At 39.3% G+C, this 24813-nt stretch overlaps 1 protein-coding gene across 1 annotated transcript; it reads right to left on the bottom strand.

Moving 5' to 3' along the window:
• Window positions 1–2970: 2970 nt before the first annotated feature.
• On the bottom strand, window positions 2971–23036 carry LOC139449657 (cytochrome P450 3A8-like). The gene is made up of 14 exons (XM_071231138.1): window positions 22855–23036; window positions 21138–21234; window positions 19754–19812; window positions 18044–18140; window positions 16290–16409; window positions 15497–15585; window positions 14503–14645; window positions 13237–13361; window positions 11864–11978; window positions 10625–10785; window positions 9073–9161; window positions 8538–8675; window positions 6459–6621; window positions 2971–5671 (listed from the first exon to the last, which is right to left on the bottom strand). Exons 1-14 carry the CDS (start codon window positions 22920–22922, stop codon window positions 5591–5593), a joined length of 1545 nt encoding a protein of 514 aa, XP_071087239.1. The 5' UTR covers window positions 22923–23036; the 3' UTR covers window positions 2971–5590.
• Window positions 23037–24813: the final 1777 nt, after the last annotated feature.

Below are 24813 nucleotides of genomic sequence, written 5' to 3' on the forward strand. Positions count from 1 at the left end.
GATTGTACAGATACAAGCCCTATCAGACCTGATCCACGTCTGATTGTACAGATACAAGCCCTATCAGACCTGATCCACGTCTGATTGTACAGATACAAGCACTATCAGACCTGATCCACGTTCGTTTCGAGGCTAAGCCACCCAGGACCAACATTGCAGTATGCAGTTTATTTGAAAATCCATGATACCGTTCATAATTCATAACAGAATATTGAGATTTAACGTTGCTTGCAGCAGATGTTACGATAGTGGACACATCACTTTAACTCCTTGCCTACGTCACCGCTCACAAAAATGAAAGACTACACAGATACGTTAACAGTTTACATGAGTGATTGAGTTCAACTTCAACGTCCCATCGGCAGTGTTTTCATCCATATAGCAACATCAATTTATGTAACATACGCGTGGAGACTTCATATATAGACAACAACTAAAACGAACTTAATAGTTTGCAAATGGGCTGCTTGCCGAATGTGTAATATGCGAAATAACGCGCCACACGAGCAACCTTCCTGATCGTAGGCGACAAGTTAATATTTTATGTCCGCTTCATCGTGACTGACGGTTAAGAAAAAAAAATACACGTTTACATTTGTTTAGCGAGGCAACCAAATGCGGGCTAATCTTCACATTGCTGTAAAGAATATAACACAAACCAGCTAAATTCACGCTCATGCTAGTACAATTTCTGAACAAACTTGTAAATTACCTTAAATTTAAATTGCGCAAGTATGAACACTGAACCGTTTGGATCTATTTTTCGCGAAACTCGGGCAGTTATTTGACAGATACCCGAAGGGTAAGTTACTAATTGAAATAAACTGACGCCCAAAAGAACTTTTACCACTTTCAAAATGAAATTGCTAAAAATTAAAAACACAAGTTCAAACTAAATCAATGCAAAACAGATCGTTCAAACTCAACAATGCTCTGGACAGAACGTGATACACGTCCACGGCACGTTATTGTTTTGCCGAAAATGCTTAGGCAGTCGAAACTACACGTGCAGTAAGGGTATATATATGATACGGGCAGCATGTCAGAAACTCACACTGATAAAAAAACAAAAACACCACAGAAATGCCACGACTGACACCCCAACAACGTGAGCGGGGCCCTGGGTATGATACAGATGGGATCCATCCATGCCAACATTGGCAGAACTATTGGTTGCTCCTGTGTTGCTGTAACTAATCTGATGTAATGTTATAGACAGATCGGGTAGACATCAGACTGCTCAAGGAACAGGTAGACCCAGGATAACTACGCCCAATGAAGACCGGTACTTGCGTACTTTGCATGTCCGGAACAGATTCCTGACGGTGACGTCATCAGCGACGAATGCCTTATGGCATATAGTTAGTTGACAGGCAGTGGCAAAGCGGCTCAATTCTCAAAGAACAAGGGCTTACAGACCCTACAGAGGACAGTTCTTGACAGCGCCATTTCGAAGTCGAGATGGGCCCGTACTGTATGTCGTTACAGAGGGTCGTCTTCACTGATGAAACCCGGTTCTCTCTGTTAAGAGATGATGGAAGCCAGCGTGCTTACCGCCGAAGGAGAGAACGAATGGCAGCATGTTGCGTTGTTGGTGTTATGGTGAGGGGAGGATTTGTGGACATCACTGTCATCATAAACGGAAATCTGATAGCTCAGGGTTACATGGATGACATTCTTCGTCTGGTTGTCCTACCATTTCTACATTTGTCTTCAATGACGCATCACATAAATAGCGTGTATGACATAAAAAAATCGTTCGTCTCATGACGTCAAGTGGGATTCGTCAACATTCTCCTTTGTGTGCTTGGGTTGGTTTTTGTCGGTTGGCTGGAGGATGTCATCACTGTTGAACGAGACGATCCATGACATCCCAGAAGTGTTCTATGGGTGACATGTCTTGGGAGCATGCAGGCCACGGCAACACGTTGACGTCGTTGGCTGCAAGGAAGTTCTGTATGAGGCCTGTTGTTCTCATACGGATCTAGCACACCACATGACTGCTGTTGGATGAAGGAGACAAATGTAAACATAAATCAATCCCTGACCATCTCCCTTCGTTAACTTTCAACCTTACCAATCCCCTTCTCAGTCTAATCAGCGTGTGACATTGTTTTCTATCTGTTAAAAGGGTGAGGTACTTCTCAGGTTTGATTAGTCTTTAAAACTCTTTATATATGTTATATCTTGAACTATGTTCTGTAAAACTATTCCGTGATTGGTGGTACATATCTATTGCAACATTTTTATACAGTCCAAGAATTTTTTTTTTATCTCCAACACACTGAGCAATCCATACAAATGTTTGTGAAAACAAAGTGTGTACTGTAGATGGCTTGGGTTTGGTATCAACAATTATCATAGTACATAAACATATCATAGGCTTTCTTAGAAATTCTATCATTGTGCATTTCGGAAAGTTTAATACGATTAATTGTAAGGCTTGTTCGGAGAAGTAGTTGCTGCATATGCTCTGGGGTTTATTAGAGGGATCCAGCAGCTGTTTCGAATACATGTTCCAGGGGCACGGGTGGCCCAGTCGTCACGATTCGCTGTGCAGGGTTGCGTCCCTTGGGCACGCCAGAAACCTATGATTGTGGGTTCGAATCCCGGTTCGCCCCGATTATGTTTCTAGGTTTGTCATCACCATATCCGTGCTCGTGGGTTTCACCGTAGTGGTAAACGTCTGAGACCTGCATCACTTCAGGCTTTCAACCCACATGAAGCTGACATGCCGTAATATAACTGGAATACTATTAAAAGCGGCGTTAAATCCAACTCACCCACTCACTCTGAAAGAAATTATTAAAATAACATTTAACAGAAAGACATGGCCGAATCATGCAACATCTAAGAAATAAGGAGTTATTACAAAAGAAATGATGAAATCACATTACAGCTATGTCAACTTTTATTCTTAATATCAAATATATAAAAATATTAATATCTTCCAGATCCATAAAACCAATCTGTAGATATAATATACAAAAATATTCGAATTTTACAACATGCATAATTTTATAACATTTATCATGCCCATAATATAAAATTACCCTGATAATTCCATCTACCGTATTCGACGTAATAAGCGCCCCGCTCTAATAAGCGCCCACGGCGACATTTGCTAATATATTGGCAAGTGAACAATCCCAATTAGCACCCCTTCCGATTTATCAATGTACACAAGACTTATTTATTCGTGTATAATACGCACTCGTGTGTTATATGCACCCTTAATTACGGGCAATTAAATTCTGGAAAAATATCTGTCATACATAAACATTTCAGGCTGTCAGCATAAACCACGAAATTTATCTTTCAACTCTTTTTTTTTCACCCAAATAATATTCTAATAAGAGCCACCTATTACTAATTTCGAGAGCGCCCTGGACGCTTATAACGTCGAATACAGTTAATATAATACATACATACAAAGTGCTGACTTCATTTTCAAATAATTAAAAACTGAAATTGAAATCAGGCTTGTGTTTGAAACATATTGGATTTATAGTAGCAATTAGCAACAAATTCACAAAATATAAATAATCAAATTTTAAAATTTGGTTTCATTGAGTTTAAAACCTGTTAAAAGATAACAGCTCCACAGGAGACCTTGTCAGGCGTATTTTCTGATCTGTCAGTGTAGAGGCTGTTGAATTGTTGGTAGAGTGAGGGAAGCATATCTCATTTAAGTATCTCGAAAACGAACTAAAAGGGAAATTTCTGAATGTAGATAAATAAGGCTGCACCATTATGTTGTAGATGTTATATATACCTGTTGTTTCTGAGTGAATTGGCATCTACACAGAAAAGGGACTACCATCGAAGGATTATATTTGCTCTGTGTCGGTTTTATTTGTACAACACAAAATTTCAGAATTGAGGTGGTAAAGAAATGAAGCCCAAATGTCATACACAGCTGATTAGGTCAAAAACAAACACATCCTCCATTTTGCCTGGGTGCTCCATGTTTGCTCAGGGAGCACCTGCTGCGACCTCCTGTAGGGGTGTCCTCAGATCTTAATGTACAGAGTAGGGCTGGGACGGGTAACTCGGGCACTTGGGTCAGGTGGGACTACCCAGACCCATGGTTAGTCACATGATATATTGTTTAAATACAATAACAATAAAAGTCGCTATTGTTTGCATTTCTTTCTGAACATGCATGCACTGTTTCTGACTTTTATACGTTTGAGTCAAGATATAACTTCAGTTGACTTCAGAGTATGCATGATCTGATTGTTTTATACGTCTATGTAAATAGCATTTGCCAGGGCTCCAGAAAATCAATTCCCCATCAGACATTATGGACCAAACTCTTGAAACCTACCCAGATAGGGTCGGCTTATAGGGGGTCAAGTACCCGGGACATAAATTTGGAGTTGTCCCCGCCCTAATACAGAGGTATTGATTGGAGTGAAAGAGCGGATTTGAATGAGATTGACCAATAGGCTTCACACATTGTACTGAAGTGTTGAATGCAACTAGTGTCTTCTATGTGACTAGTTACTGCATTAACCACTAGGCTACCCCACCACTTCTGACACAACAAAGCTTCTCAAACACTCTAACATAGTGCTTAACACAGGCAGTAAATATAAATATATTATGGGGATCAATATACTGTGAATTCTTGCTAAGTAGATACTTTCCTTTGGTCCCTGCAAGCTCACTATACAATTACATTATTTTATATCTGATAAATAGAACCCTTTAATTATAAAAACCTGTTATCTTTTTATCTGTCACTACTCAAATGGGTAATTAATGGACCATTGGGGGGAGATAATTCCCAACCGACACTACTTGCCCCTCATCCAAAATGTGATGTGTGAGTGAGTGAGTTGGGTTTAACGCGGTTTTTAACAGTTTTCCATTTATATCGCGGCGTGTCAGCTTCATGTGGGAGGAAAGTCCGAAGTGATGCAGGTTTCAGATGTTTACCACTTCGGTGAAACCCACGAGCACGGTTATGGTGCTGACAAACCTAGAAACATAATTGGGGCGAACCGTGATTCAAAACCCACAATCATAGGTTTCTTGCGTGCCCAAGGGACACAATTCCGCACAGTGAATTGCGGCGCCTTAGACGACATGGCACCGTGCCCCCACAATGAGATGAACTGTTAGCTTAACGAGATAATTAAAATCAAAGGTGTGTTCTGGAGAGGAGGTGATCAAATTTATTGACTGTGTATTTAGGATAAATTCCAGAAAAGATTGTAAATCTCATGACTATAATATTTAGGTTATTATTTGTGTCTCATATCAGTGTATGTGCGTGGAACAATGCATAAAGAATGTGATGTCGGTAACGTAAGTACATGTTTGATTGGTATTCTAGAAGTCGGTGAGTAAATAAGAAAACGTACTACTTTATGGACAACAACTTCGGGTTTATTGCATATAGCAACATTTCTGTGTAGATTCTTGCACAGTTCTCAAGCTAGAGTGACTACGATCATTTTGGGGTAGCATTATTTCCCCTTGAAACTAAAGCAGTTACTACAACTAAAGTATGACCCACATTGATGAAACATAAATATTGGAGGCGTTGCATCAATGACTTTTTAAAGATTCACTTAGCAGTTTACTTATGGCGCTGAAGCATCTTCACCCAGATTCCATTTTCCGCTTCAAGGATACCAATTTTCTTGAATGTCATTGGAACCTGTTGAATATTCAAGTGATGATTAAATTACAAAAGCTTCTTGTATTCACAAGTAAACTGCTGGGCAAAAGAAAGTATACACCTATATCTGATGTTGGCAAAAACTGAAACACAAGAAATCGTTATTCAATGGTGATCATGATTGTGTTTTAGACCTTAAGTTTGCAATGTTTCCTCAGGATGACATGCAGCTTCCTGAGGCATCATGTAGATATTGTTAGGTGCAAAGAAATTGATTTGTAGTAATTGTCAGTACAGGCAAAATAAACAGCTGAGTGCTGTCGAGGCATCGAGTTACTGCCCTTGTTTACATGAACATGGCAGGCTTGATCCTTCAAAAAGGTTTGGGGATGGAAGAGTCGCTAGAAGGTTCAAGGGCTTTTACGAAAAACTTGTGTCTCATCTACAGAGTGGACACCAAGTTGTAAACACCAAATTTCTTTCACCTGCCAACATTATTATAGATTCCAGAATGGAGGCTTTCAACAATGACAAACTTCTGGACATTTGTGAGTGCCATGACTATAAAACCGGCATTGGATACAAGCAGCCAGACACATACATGAATGCAATGTGCATTATAAGTGCAATAACCTTGAACACGACGTTAAACCCCATTTCACCTCAACTTTCCAGTTAAACGATTAATTTTTCTATATGTAATGACGCATTGGACTCACATCAATATTTTGTTTCCACATTTTTTCTACTTACACGGTTATAGTTATCATGTTTCAAATGATCATAAATATAGAAGGAAAGACATTTATATAAGATGTTTTGTTACCTGAGTTTTCTCACTCCTGATTGGTTTAAAGTTCTGCAGAAGTCTGGCAATCCCAATCTTTGTTTCCATTAGGGACAGTCTCATCCCGATACAGTTCCTAGGGCCGGCACCAAATGGCACGTATGCAAGAGGATTACGTTTTCCTTTAGCTTCAGGGGTGAATCTAGAAACATGGACGTTGGAAAGATTAGGCCAAACTCACTCTCTGGCGCAGTGATCACTTAGCATTACACCACTGCCACAAGCTAATTTACATATCACGTAACTAAACCTTTCTCTTGTTTGTAAACAAGCACGTTTCTTCTGTAATAAGTGCATACTGGCACACACAAAGTCTTTGCCCATAGCTACCATATTAATGACATTTTACACACTTCCAGTTTACATCCATTTTGGGAAATCACATGTCTTAAAACATAAATTCCCATTCTCCAGTTATGAGCACTTGATGATGTTGACTCTCAATTTCCGTCAATTACATGCCTGATTTTTTTAATTTGAAAATGTGCTGGAGTGAGTGAGTGAGTGAGTTGGGTTTAACGCCGCTTTTAACAGTATTCTAGTTATATCGCAGCGTGTCAGCTTAATGTTGGAGGAAAGCCCGAAGTGACGCAGGTCTTAGACGTTTACCACTTCGGTGAAACCCACGAGCACTGGTATGGTGCTGACAAACCTAGAAACATAATCGGGGCGAACCGGGATTCGAACCCACAATCATAGGTTTCTGGCGTGCCCAAGGGATGCAACTCTGCAGGGCGAATCGCGGCGCCTTAGACGACTGGGCCACCCGTGCCCCCCGAAAATGTGCTGGAGCTCAGCACACAAATAATATAAACAAAACTTTTGATTGACCACCATAGCAACCTTAGATTTCAAGGAATATCGCTCAAAACCTTACCACATCAATACTACATCCTATGCATAATATACATGTGTACCAAATCCCACAATAATACACACTTTTTGAGTTATCATGAACCTAATACAATTTTTTAGTGTATGACCTTGAGAGTGAACTTGACATTTAATAGGGGGCACGGGTGGCCCAGTCGTCTAAGGCGCTGCGATTTGCTGTGCAGAGTTGCGTCCCCTGGACACACCAGAAACCTATGATTGTGGGTTCGAATCCCGGTTCGCCCCGATTATGTTTCTAGGTTTGTCAGCACCATACCCGTGCTCGTGGGTTTCACCGAAGTGGTAAAAGTCTGAGACCTGAATCACTTCGGGCTTTCCTCCCACATTAAGCTGACTCGCCGTGATATAACTGGAATACTGTTAAAAGCGGCGTTAAACCCAACTCACTCACTGACATTTAATACTACATATGTTTGTCGTACATAACTATTCAACTAATCTAATCACAATATGCATAAAACTACAAAACTGTTTGCCAAAAAAATCATTTTCATGAAAATGGCGAAAAAAAATGATGAATGACCTTGAGCTTATATGGAGGTCACTCATGAGATTGACCTACAGTAAATCTTTTGTGAGTTAGGAGGTAAACAAACTTTTTTCAGGCTATGACATAGACGACTACCTTGACCCTTGACATGAGTGATCAATGTATCCCCAAAAAGAAGGACATGTACATCATATGCCATCCTTACCATGTTTAAGTACCACATGCTTCCAAAGAAATTAAAAGAATATTGGCTTGCAAAATGAAATCATGGACAACTAGTAAAGAATTATAGCCTTCAAATGTCAAATGTGGACTACCATCATTAGATTTTAAGTTGTCCAAACACAATTCAGTAGTCTTGGGCTAAGATGAATTTAGAGTGAGTGAGTGACCTTGTGTTAACGCTGCTATGAACAGTATTCCAGTTATATCACACCGTGTCAGCTCAATATGGGAGGAAAGCCGGAAGTGATGCAGATCTCATATGCTTACCACTTTGGTGAAACCTGTGTTAATGGGTAAGGTGCTGACAAACCTGGAAACATAATTTGGGCAAACCAGGATTTGAACTTGCAATCATAGGTTTCTGGCGTGCCCAAGGGACACAACTCTGACCACTTTACACAGCTAGACCATCCAAACCGTAGATGAATTTTTCGAAGGCTGATGTATACCTCTCTGGATCAAATCTCTCTGGTTCTGGCCAGTACTCCTCGTCATAGTGAATGGCTATTACAGGGATCGCTATGTCCATCCCACTCGGGATCTTGATCCCGCAGACCTCAACGTCCTGGGTGCAGTGCCGGTCGAACCTGCAAGTGAGTCATTAAGAAATTGACTTTCTCAATCATGTACGCATGAATATATTATCTTACTGGAAGCTTATACTGATGCTTATCAATCTGTTTCAGGTGGGTGGTGGGTAGCTTAGCGGTTTAAGCGTTTGCCAAAGGTTCGATTCCTAAATGAGAACTGAACTTCTACACCACATTTAGCACTTACATGGACTTTACAAAGTGTAATAAAAGTGTCATGTTGTGTGAGACATGTTTTATGGGACCTCTATATCTCATGACCTTGACCTTAATGCAGAGGTCACTAAAGCAATTGTGGCCCACTGACCCATTTACAGGGAGAAATAAAATTGTGGAGTCATAAAACAAATGAAAAGACATCCTCCGGCCCATAACTTCTGCAGATGATGCTGACCTGGTTGCTGGAGGAAAGAGTCGGAGGGACTCACTGACACACATATCCAGGTAATGAAGCTCGGCACACTGCTCATAGGAAACATCATGCTGGGAAAAAAAAGAAAAAAAAGGCTTTTTTTAAAGGGGAAGAATAACACAAACTAATTTCTTACACTTCTTGATGATAAAAAAGATGGCCAGATGGATATGAATCTGGAAATGATTTGCGAAATATCTTTTTATTTATGATTCAATTGGTGACACTTAAAGGTAGAAATAAATTCTCTTAGTTGCACATTGTTATGTCACTGGTAGGTCTGTATTAAGGAAACAGTTTCATGAGTGTCTGTTTGACAAAGATCAAATGATCAGAACCAATCATCAAAGGCTGAAAATCCATGTATTGTTTACGTGGTTCAGCAACCACATTATTTGGCATGATTCATAATGGATTGCACTGATTACATATTAACATGGATGCAAAAACTGGAAGTGTTTGCAAGAACATGCTTAAACAGAAGCAGACCCTTCTTCGCTGATTTCCACAAAGTTACATACCACATACCACCTTGTACACCCGGCCTGCCATGACCATAATAAGGACACTGGGTACAAGCCAACAATTACCATGTCTCAGGATTGTACAAGTACAAGTACATCTATTACTGGCAATGAACAATACAACCATGTTTCACAATAACCTCAAAGATGACCTTAACCTTTGATAGACATGTCATCAACATTTCATTGGTAGGATTTGTAAAGAAACAAGCAAATTTAAAGTTCCATGCCTGTAGAGTGAGTGAGTGAGTGAGTTGGGTTTAACACCGCTTTTAACAGTATTCCAGTTATATTGCGGTGTGTCGGTGAAACCCACGAGCATGGGTATGGTGCTCACAAACCTAGAAACTTAGTTAGGGCGAACCAGGATTCGAACCCAGAATCATAGGTTTCGGGCATGCCCAAGGGTCGCAACTCTGCACAGCAAATCCTGGCGCCTTAGACAACTGGGCCACCCGTGCCTCCCATGCCCGTAGAAGTAACCAGGACCTTAACTGACCTCTTAACATAAATGCAATTGATCTGGTGATCAGGTAGGAATTGTTCAGAAACATGCAAACATAAAGTTCAACGCCTATATGGGTAAGCATACCTCAGAATCTGATGATGATACACCAGTAACCGAAGTTTGAAAAATACTAAATGCTGACCTTGACCTTTCACTGATCATTACCCAAATCCTTTTAAAGCAGGGCACATCCTAAATAGGTATATACCAAGTTTAATGACAAACACATCAATATTACTTTAAAAAATTTGATCACAAATATTTTTCTTTCTCGTGACCTTGACCTTTGACATTATCATTGTTCATGTCATAAGAATGACCCAAGTCTATTTGGAAGAAGTTTGTGGAAGAATAATCTCTTTTGTTAATAATCTTTGTGCAGACATAAGAAAAATCATGAGAGGCTTCATGAGGCTGCTTATTATTAAAAAATCATCATGATCACATTCATCAACATTCTGCTGCGTATCCTCACTGAACATTCTTGTGATCCGGTACTCACATTGTCTCCCAGCACCCTGTCCACCTCCTGGATGGCTCGGTCACAGATGTCCGGGTTCAGGGCCAGTTCGTAGATCAGGAAAGCCATGGTGGTGGCTGTCGTGTCGTATCCCGCGACCAGGAAGGTGAGAGCCTGGCCGTGGATGTCATCAGTTGTCAAGCCTGGTATGAAAATGATTGCAAACAATTGACAAAAAATGTCATCAGGTTCTGTAGCTCACCAGAATTGTTTGGAACACTAGAGTTGAGGTGGAATGAGGTTTAACATTATGTTTAAGACGGGTTTAGTCATATAGAGGAGTGGCCTTTCGACCTAAGATGACTAAGATGAAAATACACCAAAATGTTACAGAAATGTCTACACAACAGGCATCCTAAGGTATTTCTACTGAATCAAACATCGATACATTATAATAGTTGTCTGTGTTGGGGACCAGTCTTGTAATTAGAGCGTAGCAGCCACAAAGGTATATGAAGGACAAAACAGGCATTTAAAACCCATATGGCTTCTGTGCTGAGTATCAAAATTCTTTAAGGAACATGCAGTTTTGTCATAATAACCATTTTCAATATGACAGTTCTAGCCATCATGTTTATGATCTGACCACATTTCTGGGACCCAAGTTCCCTAAGTTCAAAGACACCTGTTCGATGGGTCATTCAAACAGATTTAGTTTCAACATTATAGGGTAGATTTTGAAAAGTTAACACAACAAACCACATCAAAAGTACTCAGTTCAGCCACACATGTAAGACTGAAATAACCATAGTCCATGATATGCTATGTTAGGGTAAAATTGTCTGCATCTAATCTCCCATCAATATCACTCACCCTTGCTATTCCAGGTCTGCAACATCACCAGACTGTCCATATCTAACCTCCCATCAATATCACTCACCCTTGCTATTCCAGGTCTGCGACATCACCAGACTGTCGTGTCTAGTCTACCCATCAATATCACTCACCCTTACTATTCCAGGTCTGCGATGTCACCAGACTGTCCCTATGATCAATCTCCCATCAATATCACTCACGCTTGCTATTCCAGGTCTGCGATGTCACCAGACTGTCCCTATGATCAATCTCCCATCAATATCACTCACCCTTGCTATTCCAGGTCTGCGACGTCACCAGACTGTCCCTATGATCAATCGCCCATCAATATCACTCACCCTTGCTATTCCGGGTCTGCGATGTCACCAGACTGTCCATGTCTAACCTCCCATCAATATCACTCACCCTTGCTATTCCAGGTCTGCGATGTCACCAGACTGTCCCTATGATCAATCTCCTTGTCCACCTCCTCACTGCCAACCTCTGCATCTATCATCATCTGGAGGAAGTCGTTACTTTTCTACAAAGGAAATTGCTGAAATACATCTGTGGCCATCAAATGACCCGGAAAAATTGAAACAGTTCTAGTTTTTCAAATAATTGTTTTTATAAATTTGAAGACTATTTTTTTAAATAAATCAAAACTCCTTTATTTTAGTCATATATTATGCATGGTACCTGCATCTGTTTCTTTTCATGAATGGGGGATGACTCATGAATTAATGTTACATGTATTTGGTTGGGGAGGGAGGGGTCAGCAAAATAGTGTACCATTTGTCCATTGCTAATCACCTATCAGCGCTAATGAACTGTTGGCTTCCTATGTCAAATTTCCACCTTTGCTATCTTATTACTTGTGTTGTTCTTATATGTACATGCATATGTTCTCTGCCTCATAGCATTCATTCATCTGATGAAGGAGTAAGCACATACTCCGAATTGTGTGTTCCTCATAATAAAGAAGTTGAGATCCATAAACTCTCTTTCACTTCTAAATGCAATTCAAAGACAAAATATGATACAAACCAAAATCAAATAAATAAATCACTATCTACAAAAAAGAACACTGGAAGTGAAAAAAACATTGGGATTGGAATATTCTGGTTATTCCAGAATAACCTAAGTATTTAAGTCCTAAGAATTTAGAAACAGTAGTTACCTCCCTTGTCTTCATTTACAGTAAACAGAAATTATTTACTCCAGTGTTGTTAATGCTTGAACCCCCTGAACACAATTAACTTGCAAATGCTTCTCCGCTGTTTGGTGGCGTCATCGGTGACCTTCAGAAAGAAACAGGTGAGGCTCTTCAACCCCCTGAACACAATTACCTAAGTACTGCTTCTCCGTTGTTTGATGGTATCATCAGTGCCCTTCACAAAGAAATGGGTGAGGCTCTTTGACCCCATGAACACAATTACCTGGGTACTGCTTCTCCGCTGTTTGGTGGCGTCATCGGTGACCTTCACAAAGAAATGGGTGAGGTTCTTTGACCCAGTGAAAACAATTACCTGGGTACTGCTTCTCCGCTGTTTGATGGCGCCATCAGTGCCCTTCACAAAGAAATGGGTGAGGTTCTTTGACCCAGTGAAAACAATTACCTGGGTACTGCTTCTCCGCTGTTTGATGGCGCCATCAGTGACCTTCACAAAGAAATGGGTGAGGTTCTTTGACCCTGTGAAAACAATTACCTGAGTACTGCTTCTCCGCTGTTTGATGGCGTCATCAGTGACCTTCACAAAGAAATGGGTGAGGTTCTTTGACCCAGTGAAAACAATTACCTGAGTACTGCTTCTCCGCTGTTTGATGGCGTCATCAGTGACCTTCACAAAGAAATGGGTGAGGTTCTTCGGCCAGAGGCTTATGTTCAACATCTTTAACAATGGAGCAAGGAACGGGAAGAAGACTGAAAGAGATGACGTAATAGAGAGTTGGAGTATGTTGTTGTACACCTCAGTCATCAAGCTGACTCATGGCTGCCTGTACATCATCAAGTGTAAGACTGGGTGCCGTTGTACAAAACAACCTTAGTGCTACGACTGTCAGAAATCTATGTTAAGGTACGGACGTACGATCACCTTAGCACAAGATCGCTCTGTACAACGGCACCCAGTCAAACATGTGATTGGTGATAAGCAAAGACTGATACCATTTGGTGGTCACAATGACAGATAATAAGGCAGGAAGTGAGTGAGTGAGTGAGTGAGGTCTTACGCTGCTTTTAGCAATAATCCAGCAATATCAAGGCGGGGGGACTCCATAAATGGGCAATGTACCCACGTTGGGAATTGAACCTGAGTTTCCGGTGGGATGAGCAAACGCTTTAACCACTAGGCTACCCAATCGCCCCGTTGTACATTATAACCTCTTTACCTTTGTCAGTCAGCTCAGGGAGAAATCATAGGGTGTTGGGAACATATTCTGTCATGGAATCCCAAATGTTTTGTCTCTTATGCCACAGTCAGCAATATTCTAGCTATTTCAGACAAACCAGCGATTGATATTATGAAACCTAACTAGGGGTCCAGAGGACCCCCAATTACTAAGTTCGAGTGACCTTTGAGGAAATATGAGGGTCCTATAAAGTAATAAAATGGTGTAGTGTGTACTGTACTGCAAGATTTAATAATTGCTTTAATCACAGGATCTTTATATTTCTTGTTAAGAATTTGGTACAAGGAAAATTGTTGTGCATCCCTTGTGATGAAATATATATTTATTTCTGCATCCATTCTATACATTTGAGCATTGTGGAAGCATATTTCTGAGTCGTGTTAAACTCTGATGAGAAGTGTCGTACAAGGTTTCGGTAAGACAAGCATACTGGGGACCTATAACCCCTAATCCCCATGGGTAAAGGGGACGAGAAGGAAGAATATGTTTGTTTGTTTGTTTAACGCCGCACTCAACAATATTCCAGCTATATGACGGCGGTCTGTAAATAATTGAGTCTGGACCAGACAATCCAGTGACTGACATCGTGAGCATCAATCCAGGCAATTGGGATACACAGTGCACACAAACCAGTACCATCTTGAGACACTTACAAATCAGGATAATCAGCCAGACCTTTGGTTTAAAAAATGCCTGGGCCCCCGTCACAAAAGGATTGTTTGGATCATTCTTTGAGTCGATCTCGATGCCGAATGCTGTGCTGCAAATGGTGTCCATGGTGTACGCACCAGTCAACCTGTCAATAACAAGAATCATCAGAGGACATTGCCCCCCATTCTGGTGCAATTCAGAAGTGAGTTTGGCTGCTTATCCCCCACTTTTGGTTCATTGCCATTGGATACCTTCAGTTTAGTGAACAAAAAAATAAGGCCGTATATCGCAAATCATCGAAAGGCACCAGTTCACCATTAGATTAATCTGTTTGGCTGCCGCTAAACAAAGATCTGAGGACATCCCATTACGGGTCACGTCAGACCGACCTTGGAACGGACCAATGGAAGGATTGACAAGAAGTAGACATTAGCCAATCAGAAGGCAGCTTTCTCGTGCTTTATTGGCGACTATGCATCGAAACATATTTTGACAAATTCTCGATTAAAAATTTGAAACCTGAACAAAAGAACATTCTGGAATGGCAAATATATGGTCTAGATTATAAGGATTCAGTCGTTAAACCCGTAACTATCGTTCAGAATACCCCGTGTTAAAGTTTTCGAGGTTGCATTATTAGACATCACATTCCGACTGTCACTTTCATGATCTGTTAAGCAACGCCTTGATTGGTCGGATGAAAGGTTGTTTTGACGTGACCCCTAATGGGATGTCCTCAGATCTTTGTTTAGCGGTAGCGAGAACTGAGATCTGATTTTAATGAGATTGCTTTCTACGGAATATTGTGATGATGTAAGGACAAGTCAGGGTTAGACTGACACAAACTTGGAAGTTTATTTACATGCCCTTGCATGTATCCTAAATATTAGGTTGCATTTTTCAATAATAGGCTTCACTGGTGCATGTGTATAGCTAAATCAGCTAAATCAGCCCTGATTAGTATTGATTCATGTAAATACATTAAATCTCACTTACTCTTTCACTTCAAATTCCTCTCCAGACTCAGCCTTGACCCTGAAGTTTTGCACCAGATTATCTGAAGTTTTGTTAACCAGACGAACCATCTGTAAAAGTACACACAGAAATCAGGGTTCACAAAAAGCATGACCGAAAAAAATTCAGAGTAAAAGTACTAATAATACCTTTGGGAGGATCAATATGTGTGGCCATTCAGTCAAAATTACATTACATGCATATGAATAATGAAACTCAAGGTACAAAATAAATAATAATGAGTGAGTGAGTGAGTTTGGGTTTGTTTGTTTGTTTGTTGTTTAAAGCTGCACTCAGCAATATTCCAGCTAAATGATGACGGTCTTTTAAATAATTGTGTCTGGACCAGACAATCCAATGATTAGTATCATGAGCATCGATCCAGGTAATTGGGATACGATGACATGCATCAACCAAGTCAGCGAGCCTGACCACCCGATCCCGATAGTCGCCTTTTACAACAAGCATAGTTACCTTTTACGGCAAGCATGGTATTGCTGAAGACCCATTCTACCCCGGAATCTTCAAGGGTTGAGTGAGTGAGTGAGTAAGTTTGGTTTTATGTCACTTTTAGCAATATTCCAGCAATATCACGGCAAGGTCACCAGAAATTGGCTTCACACATTGTGTCCATGAGGGGAATCGAACCCATGTGTTTGGTGTGACGAGCAAATGCTTTAACCGCTCGGCTAGCTCACTGCCCTCTTGACTTTCAGTCAGGTGAGCTAAAATAAAAAGATCACTTTTGAATAGCTGTCCTTTAACCATGGAATACCTTTTTGAGTTTTCCTGAACTAAATGTTGGAGACAGCAGACTTCTGACGTGTTTCCAGTGATCGTCTTGTATTGTTGTCATAGCATAGTTCAGTGGGTAGTCATTCACCCCTTCAAACGCCTACAGACATAGGAATAAACTAAATAATAATTAAACATATTAGCTCCACAACTAACAGAGCCAGAGAATATATAGTAATGTCTCAACACTAGAGTTTCAACTACAAATCAAAATTCATAACTTTCCTGATAACAAATAATAAATACAGTCACTCTTGGTATTCAGTATTCGCCGTATTAACCAAGGGTGCCCCTGCTCCAACAAGCCCCCTTAACCAACTTCTTGGCCAGTCTGTAAGTCATCTTTATAATCAACCCCTACTTGAGCTGAAACTATAGATGAGAGTCCACATTTTCTTCAATCTCATTAAAATCAGATCTAGGTTCTAGCTGCGGCTAACCATAGATCTCAGGACATCCTATTTCGTGTCACGTCAGAATGACCTTTCGGGGACTTTGACCGACCACTGAGATGTCTAACAAGAAATAGACACCAGCCAATTAGAAAGCAGCTTTCTGAAGCCTAACCGCACTTGTTTCAACCTGGTGACTTCCATTTCAGACTACGCTTGAGAAATATGTTGACACAGTTCTCGATTAAAATTCTGAAAACGCAACCAACAAACATTCCAGGATGTCTAATATATGGTTGAGACTGTATGGCAGTGCTTCCAACTTACCATACAACGCCTCCTCCGTTCAAATGTTTATCCCACGGAAGCGACAGATAGACAATATTATGGACAGAATCAGTCGTACGGGCCGTAATTGTCGTTCTGAATACCCCGTGTTAACGTTTTCAAGGTTGCATAATTTGAAAACACATTCCGAATGTCACTTTCATGATCTGCTAAGCGACGCTTTGATTGGTCGGATGAAAGGTCGTTCTGACGTGACCCGTAATGGGATGTCCTCAGATCTTTCTTTTAGCCTAGTGACAACTAAGATCTGATTTTAATGAAATTGCATTTTCTTGTTTATCTTACAGAATCTTTTAAAGATAACTGCAGTGCAGAAGGGGTATAAACTTAAATTTGATTATGTTTATTGAACTATCACTCATTCCTGTAAGTTTGCAAAACGTTATCTGTGGCTGGGTAATTTGAGCGAAAAAATTGGAGACTAGGAAAAGAAATTAATCTGCAACCGCACGACCATGTTTGAAATGTTGTCAATTTTTGCTGACAAAAAAGATAAGATGTCTAAGATACCAATTAGTAGTTGTGTACTATGTACATGGGCGGATACAGAGGGGGGGTGCGGGGGTGCGCACCCCCCCTTTTTATTTCGAAAAAAATCTTTATTTCTGTATAAATTACCACCAGGGACAATAAATAGATCTTTATTGTGCACCCCCCTTTTCCAAAAAAGCTGTATCCGCCCCTGATGTAAATAGACAACAACAATTTTTTAAAAGTTTTAAATAAAATTATATTTATTAAGAAAACAAACCCATCTAGAAGTATTCTTTGAGGTGCTGACTAAGCACTACTACAGTTAGTTTAAAAAGAATATAATTAAAGATGCAATCAATTGAAAATCAAGCATATGATAAAATCAGCTGAGAGGGACAGTTTTTATTGCTCCTCAGGGTATAACGGCAAATATGATATATACAGACGTTCTTGAGACTCAAGATTCCCAACTACTGTATTCACTTTAATAAGTGCCCAGTGAGGAATAAACATGTCAAACCCTTCTGTTGACGAAGCAGTGGAACTTCTTGATGAGGACTTCCTTCATGATATTGATGTCAGTGATGAACATCATTGGGTAGCCTCCTTCAAATATCCTAAATACAGATGAAAAATGTAATCATTGTATAAGACTTGTGTCCACTGTCTGGAGACCATACTAAGTCCAGACCGTACAGGGATTTATCAGAGGCCATATTCGACCCCAAGACTGCAGCAAATATCCAAGATTCAAATATATAATGAGTGAGTGAGTGAGTATGGTTTTAGGCCTCTTTTAGCAATCTTCCAGCAATATCACGGCGGGGGACATCAGAAATGGGCTTCACACATTGTACCCATGTCGGGAATCGAACCCGGGTCTTCGGCGTGACGGACGAATGCTTTAACCACTAGGCTACCCGACCGCCCCTTCAAATATATAAACTTTCATTTCATGTATATAAATATTTTTGTCGCTTTGTGTTTAACTGATGACAGGAATATAAAAGAGGGAAAAGTTTTAATACCTGTGAAGCTTAAAAAATAGGAACTTTAAAATATCCCAATTTTCAACAAAATCATTATTTTCCCCCAGTTTGTCTGCTGTGGACAGTAAGTTGGGAATCCCAGATACATCCCTGCTGTTGGAAATAGCCGTCTGTGCCTCATTTACACGGTGAGTTGGAATCCTCGGCACACATTGCTTTGTGGAAGATGGCCATCGTCACTGTATTGTGGCCATTTATACTTTCAGTGGAACTCTGAAGGGATTCCTGGGCCCACTTGCACAAAGCGATCGTAGCGCTAAGATTATCATAAGTCTATGTTAAAGTATGGGAGTTACGATCATCTTAGCGCTAAGATCGCTTTGTGCAAGTGGGCCCTGGTCAGAATAGATCACCAGCAACATATGCTGGTTGTCGGGCCTGGTGACTTGGTTGACTTGTCACCGTTGCCATGGACGTTGCTCATTATATCAATCATTGGTGTTTCGGGTATAGAGACAATTATTTATGGCCACCATCAAACAAATATATGCTAGATGGACTATTTATGATAAAAATGTCTTGTAATTGTTTTTGAATATGAATTTGAATTTTCACATTCACTCTGCCTTCATACTGGCTAGGTGTCTTTGTTAAGAGAGTGGGCATGGATGTGCCCCAGTGGTTAGAGTAGTGTCCCCTTGCCATAACAGGATACACTGAACATTGGTTTGAATTAGGAGATAAACATATTTGGGTGTGTTGCGCTGTTATTGAAAATATAAATTGCAAGTTATTTGGTGGAATTTGATTGACTAACCAAACAAGGCTTTATTCTGTTTATATTTCCAAAAACAACAAAAAGAACTATGCAGATTTATACAGTAGGTATATCAATTTTCATGCATATAACATAAATCTAGAAACGTAACAAAGTCAGTTCTTACGTATTTGAAGGCTGGAGATTTCAGTTGGAGGCAACAGCATGAACATGCTCGAAGATATTATGGATAAAGTGGAGTAGCCTAGTGGGTACTGTGTTCACTTATCACACTGAAGATGAGGGTTTGATTCCCTGCAGAGGTACAATGTGTGACACCCACTTTTTGTGTCCCCGATTTCATATAATTCTATTTCATTGTAATATATTATTGAGCCTGATCAAAATTCAAATAAGGAAATTAATTCTTTTATCAAAAATAAAAGTTGAACTCAAAGAAATTGTTAACAGATCATATTCTTACCCAAAGGCTTTATCCTTCTTGTATTCTTGATACCATTTTTTCTCTGCAACCACTGCTCCCTGTTTCATTCAAAATGATACTTACATGACATTAACAATGTTATTCTACATGACATTAACAATGTTATTCTACATGACATTAACAATGTTATTCTACATGACATTAACAATGTTATTCTACTTGACATTCACAATGTTATTCTACATGACATTAACAATGTTATTCTACATGACATTCACAAAGTTATTCTACATGACATTGACAATTTTATTCTACATGACATTGACAATTTTATTCTACATGACATTCACAATGTTATTCTACATGACATTCACAATGTTATTCTACATGAGATTCACAATGTTATTCTACATGACATTCACAAAGTTATTCTACATGACATTCACAATTTTATTCTACATGACATTCACAATGTTATTCTACATGAGATTCACAATGTTATTCTACATGAGATTTACAATTTTATTCTACATGACATTCACAATGTTATTCTACATGACATTCACAATGTTATTCTACATGACATTCACAATGTTATTCATCATGACATTTAAATGTTATGTACATGACATTCAAAATGTTATGTACATGACATTCAAAATGTTATTCTTCAAAACAAACAATCGCAGCAAGTAGTTTTCTGTTAAAACGGGGACAAAGTGCAAAGTTGTGTATCTCAGCAGTGTCATGATCTTCATGATCTGCTTCCTCATGAAGATCTGGGTAGAGAATAGGTCTTCAGCAATCCTGCTTGTTGTAAGAGGCGACTAATGGGATCGGGTGGTCAGGCTTGCTGACTCGGTTGATGCATGTTATTGTATCCCAATTTGTGTAGATTGGTGCTCATGATGTCAATCACTGGATTGTCTGGTCCAGAATTAATTATATAGAGGCCACCATCACAACACTAGAATATTGCTGAGTTAAACAACAACACACAAACTCAAATAAAACAAAAATCCTCAAATTGCTCCAGGCACACCACAAATAGCTTGATATGTTATGGACAGACAGATGGATAAATGGACTTATTAAATGCTATATCTCACTGCACGTAATACCTGGGACAGATACAACTAAATTGAAATCAAATTTCTATGATTCATCATATCTACAGTAAACTACGGTTATAATGAACTCACAGGGACAAATAATTTTTGTTCATTAAAACTATAGTTTGTTATAAGCGTTTCAACTAAATGATACCGCATGTGGCCGGGACCCAAAAAAACAGTTTGTTATATCCCTCATTCCGTAATAAGCGTGTTTGTCATAAACATAGTGTTCTGCATTTCACTCATCCATACCAATTTCTTAATAGTATATGTCAAGGAACCAACTTTCAAAGTAATGTCAGCCTTACCTCAGAAGTTAGAATATGGAAGTGTCCTAAGACAGGAGCTGGTTTAGGTCCTTTCACTCCAAGTTCCTTGAATACTCCATATTTACGAGTCATGTACCTGCAACACAACAGTTGGTGAGTGGAATGGGGTTTAATGTCTCGTTCAAGATCATTACTTACACAGCGGAGTAAGACTGAGATTAACATGGATACCCCACAGCATACTGACTCTGCTCCGACCAGTCCTTTTTTTATCCCTTCAATGTAGAGAGCCAGACAGGGTAACAACAATACCATTTTTTATGTCGCTTGGTATGACCAGTGATTGTGCTACTGACCTTCCACTCTCTGGGCAGATGCTCCATCTGCTGGACCATGGAGGTGGTTCAACACAAGGGTAAGAAAGGAGTCTATGAAACGGTTGGGTAGCCTAGTGGTTAAAGCGTTCGCTCGTCAGGCCGAAGCCACGGGTTCGATTCCCGACATGGGTACAATGTGTGAAGCCCATTTCTGGTGTCGCCCGCTGTGATATTGCTGGAATATTGCTAAAAGCAGTGTAAAACCATACTCACTCACTCACTCATGCTAGGAAACAAATGAGATTAGATAATCGCAATAACTGGTTGTAAACAACCAACTTACAGATACACATTCCAATTCAACTTATTCTACCATCTTAGCTACTCGGGTCACTCCATCCAGACAATCAACATATTAGTACTATGTGAGTCGAGATCTAACAGTACAGATACAGGGTATTACAATGTATTGTAGTGCTAGTTAACTTATATCAGGAGGGGATCTAATAGTAAAACAACAAATAGAAACTAGATGTCAGTGTGTATAAATTATATCAAATACAAATTTAAGCTAATCTTTGGAAACATATATATTTTTGCGCACTTAACATTAATTGGGGAAAGGGCATGAAATATCACCACAAAGGATATGAAATGACCTTGAGAAATATTATATTTTTATATAATAAAGTTTTAATGTCGTTATAATTATAGTCCTCACAAGTTGAAATTGAATCACAAAATATTGCAAAGATATGTATGCTAAAACTTATAAAGTGAAAACAAGCCATTCCGGCCAAAAAGAATTTTACTCACAAAAATGAAAATGACAAAAATTGCAGAGTGCTCTTTTCAAGAAATATCCATCTTGGTAGCGATAAACATTGTCACTGAATTTTGATCACATGGTTACAATTCGAGAGTAGTGGTCAGGACTACAGGACATTCCAGATAAAGGTGATACTGGCCCAGAAGACATTTTTAAATGGATTTTCATACAGGCATGATCAGCAGTTTGAAAGGGAAAGGGAAGATTTAAACAGTGACCTTCTTTTACCCTCATACAGATGAAACAGCATAAGGCTACCTTGATCTATCCAACGAGTGGTTTGTAATTTGAAATAACATACCGGTAATAATTCTTATCATTATTTTTCAAATGTCAATAAATTTATAAGATCACTGTTACTTTTGCCTCCAGTATATTAACTACAACATTTCATCTACACAAGATTTGTACATTTAAACTTTGCTTATAGAAGCTTTTACCAGTATTAGATCGATTTGTTCAAAGAATATTATCTCTGATTTCCTTGTAAGGTCACTTGAATAATGACATTGATGAGAAATAAAAAGAAGTCCTATTTGAATTAGGAAATAAGCCTTTTAGGGGAAACAGATGTCACATTTAACAAAGAATCAATGAAACATGAACATACAAAACATATGCTATGGTTAGAACCACTCCACACAGCAACATGTACAAGAGGGCCATCCAAATCCCCATGGTGAAGTCACACGATCTCCTCAAACAAATGTCAGCATGAAAGGAACTGTTCCAACAAAGTCAGTGTCTTCTTCAACAGGAACACCTTTCCAGTTCCAAGCTGTCTATCCTTCTCCACCACTGAAATGATTTACAGCTGTAGGCTATATATATATATATATAACATATCTGAAATGATGCAAAGGTGAAACGAATTTCAAAATATTTGAAGATAAAAGCCTGGGTAATAGTGGTCGTCTTACCTGTAGTGTCACCAAGTGGGTTTCTGGGTAACAATAGTTAGATCCCCACGAGTTAACTACCCCATGCTTATCACAACTGGTGACTGACAAGATTGTGGTGGTCGTGAAATCTTTGATATTTTCCCCTATCATCACTGTTACTTATAACATTTTTTAACAATGTTGTAAATTGTTTTTTTTGTTGCATTTTGTTTGTTTGCTTGTTTAAGATAAGTGAGATATTATCTACATTTCTTTATGATGAAATTTATAATTTTGTTTGTTTGTTGTTTAACATCACACTCAGCAATATTACAGCTAACTGACAGGGGTCTGTAAATAATTGAGTCTGGATGAGACAATCCAGTGATTGTCATCATGAGCATCGGTCTACGTAATTGGGATAAGATGACATGCATAAACCAAGTCAGCAGGATTGACCACCCGATCCCGTTAGTCACCTTTTACAAGCATAGTCGCCTTTTATGGCAAGCATGGGTTGCTGAAGACCTATTCTACCCCGGATCTTCACAGGTCCAGTTGTTTAAATAAGACCTCACAGATGTTGAAGTTTAATTACCAATATTTTTTCACATGTTGATGACAGAACAATTCATATTTTGTTTTGTCGGCACAGGTCTCCAAGTCATCATAGATGCTGCAATTCACTGTGCTTGAGTTGCGTCCCCTGGTCATGCCAGGAACCTATGATTATGTGTTCATCCAAGAGTTGTCTCGTATATGTTTCTAGGTTTGTCAGCACCATTTACGTGTAACGTCTTAGACCTGCATCCCTTGAGACTTTTGTCCGAATTATCAATTAAATACTGCTCAAGGCGGTGTTCAACAAAACTCACTTAATTGTTCTTGTTTTACAGATTACTGAGTGTCGATGTGCTAAAATAATGTTTGCAAAGAAAGACGATTCTTAAATCCTAAAAAACTGGCACAAATACAACTAAAGAGATGTTCTTAATAAACATTTTTAATTTCAAAAACTAAACTTCAAACAAAACACAATTAAAGTGATTTTCAAACTGAGCATTTTTAATTCCAATTTTAATTTCCAAGGCTTTTCAAGGCTGTCATTTTCAAAGCCTTTTTAGTTTGGTTATTAGCCTTAGTCTGTCTATAGTTTATCAAATACAGCAGGTGGGAACAGGTGGCCCAGTCGTCTAAGGCGCCCCGATTCACTGTGCAGAGTTGCATCCCTTGGGCACTCCAGAAACCTATGATTGTGGGTTCAAATCCCAGCACCATACCCATGCTCGTGGGTTTCACCGAAGTGGTAAATGTCTTAGACCTGCATCACTTTGGGCTTTCCGCCGACATTAAGCACGCCGTGATATAACTGGAATACTGTTAAAATCTGCGTTCAACCCAACTCACTGACTCAAATACAGCACATTATACTATTATACTAATAGAAGCATTATCACAAATCACACATTTCCCAACAAGATAACTTATTTTCACACCCAATAAAAAAGTAAAATTAAGTTTGTCATGAATTCTTAATGGTGTTTGGCACACTCTTAAATCTCACTTAAAATTTCTTGGTACATATTTTTGTGTGCTTCATAACACAAGTATATATAAATATAGTAATACAAGTATTAACAAGCATATGTCGTTTTGTATATATTCAGGGGTTATAAAGCTATATTGGT

Source organism: Haliotis cracherodii, unplaced genomic scaffold (genome assembly GCF_022045235.1).
Source record: "Haliotis cracherodii isolate W230 unplaced genomic scaffold, xgHalCrac1.p SCAF_8, whole genome shotgun sequence".
Lineage (NCBI taxonomy): Eukaryota > Metazoa > Mollusca > Gastropoda > Lepetellida > Haliotidae > Haliotis > Haliotis cracherodii.

Bases quoted from the DNA above. Each gene is read 5' to 3' on its own strand.
- LOC139449657 (XM_071231138.1), bottom strand. From the start codon at position 22,922: ATGGGGATTTGGATGGCCCTCTTGTACATGTTGCTGTGTGGAGTGGTT. The intron at 15,586-16,289 runs GTATTCCATGGT...GTACTTTTACAG, and splicing joins GTTCAGGAAAACTCAAAAAG to ATGGTTCGTCTGGTTAACAA. The intron at 6,622-8,537 runs GTATACATCAGC...CCATGTTTCTAG, and splicing joins GAGAGATTTGATCCAGAGAG to ATTCACCCCTGAAGCTAAAG.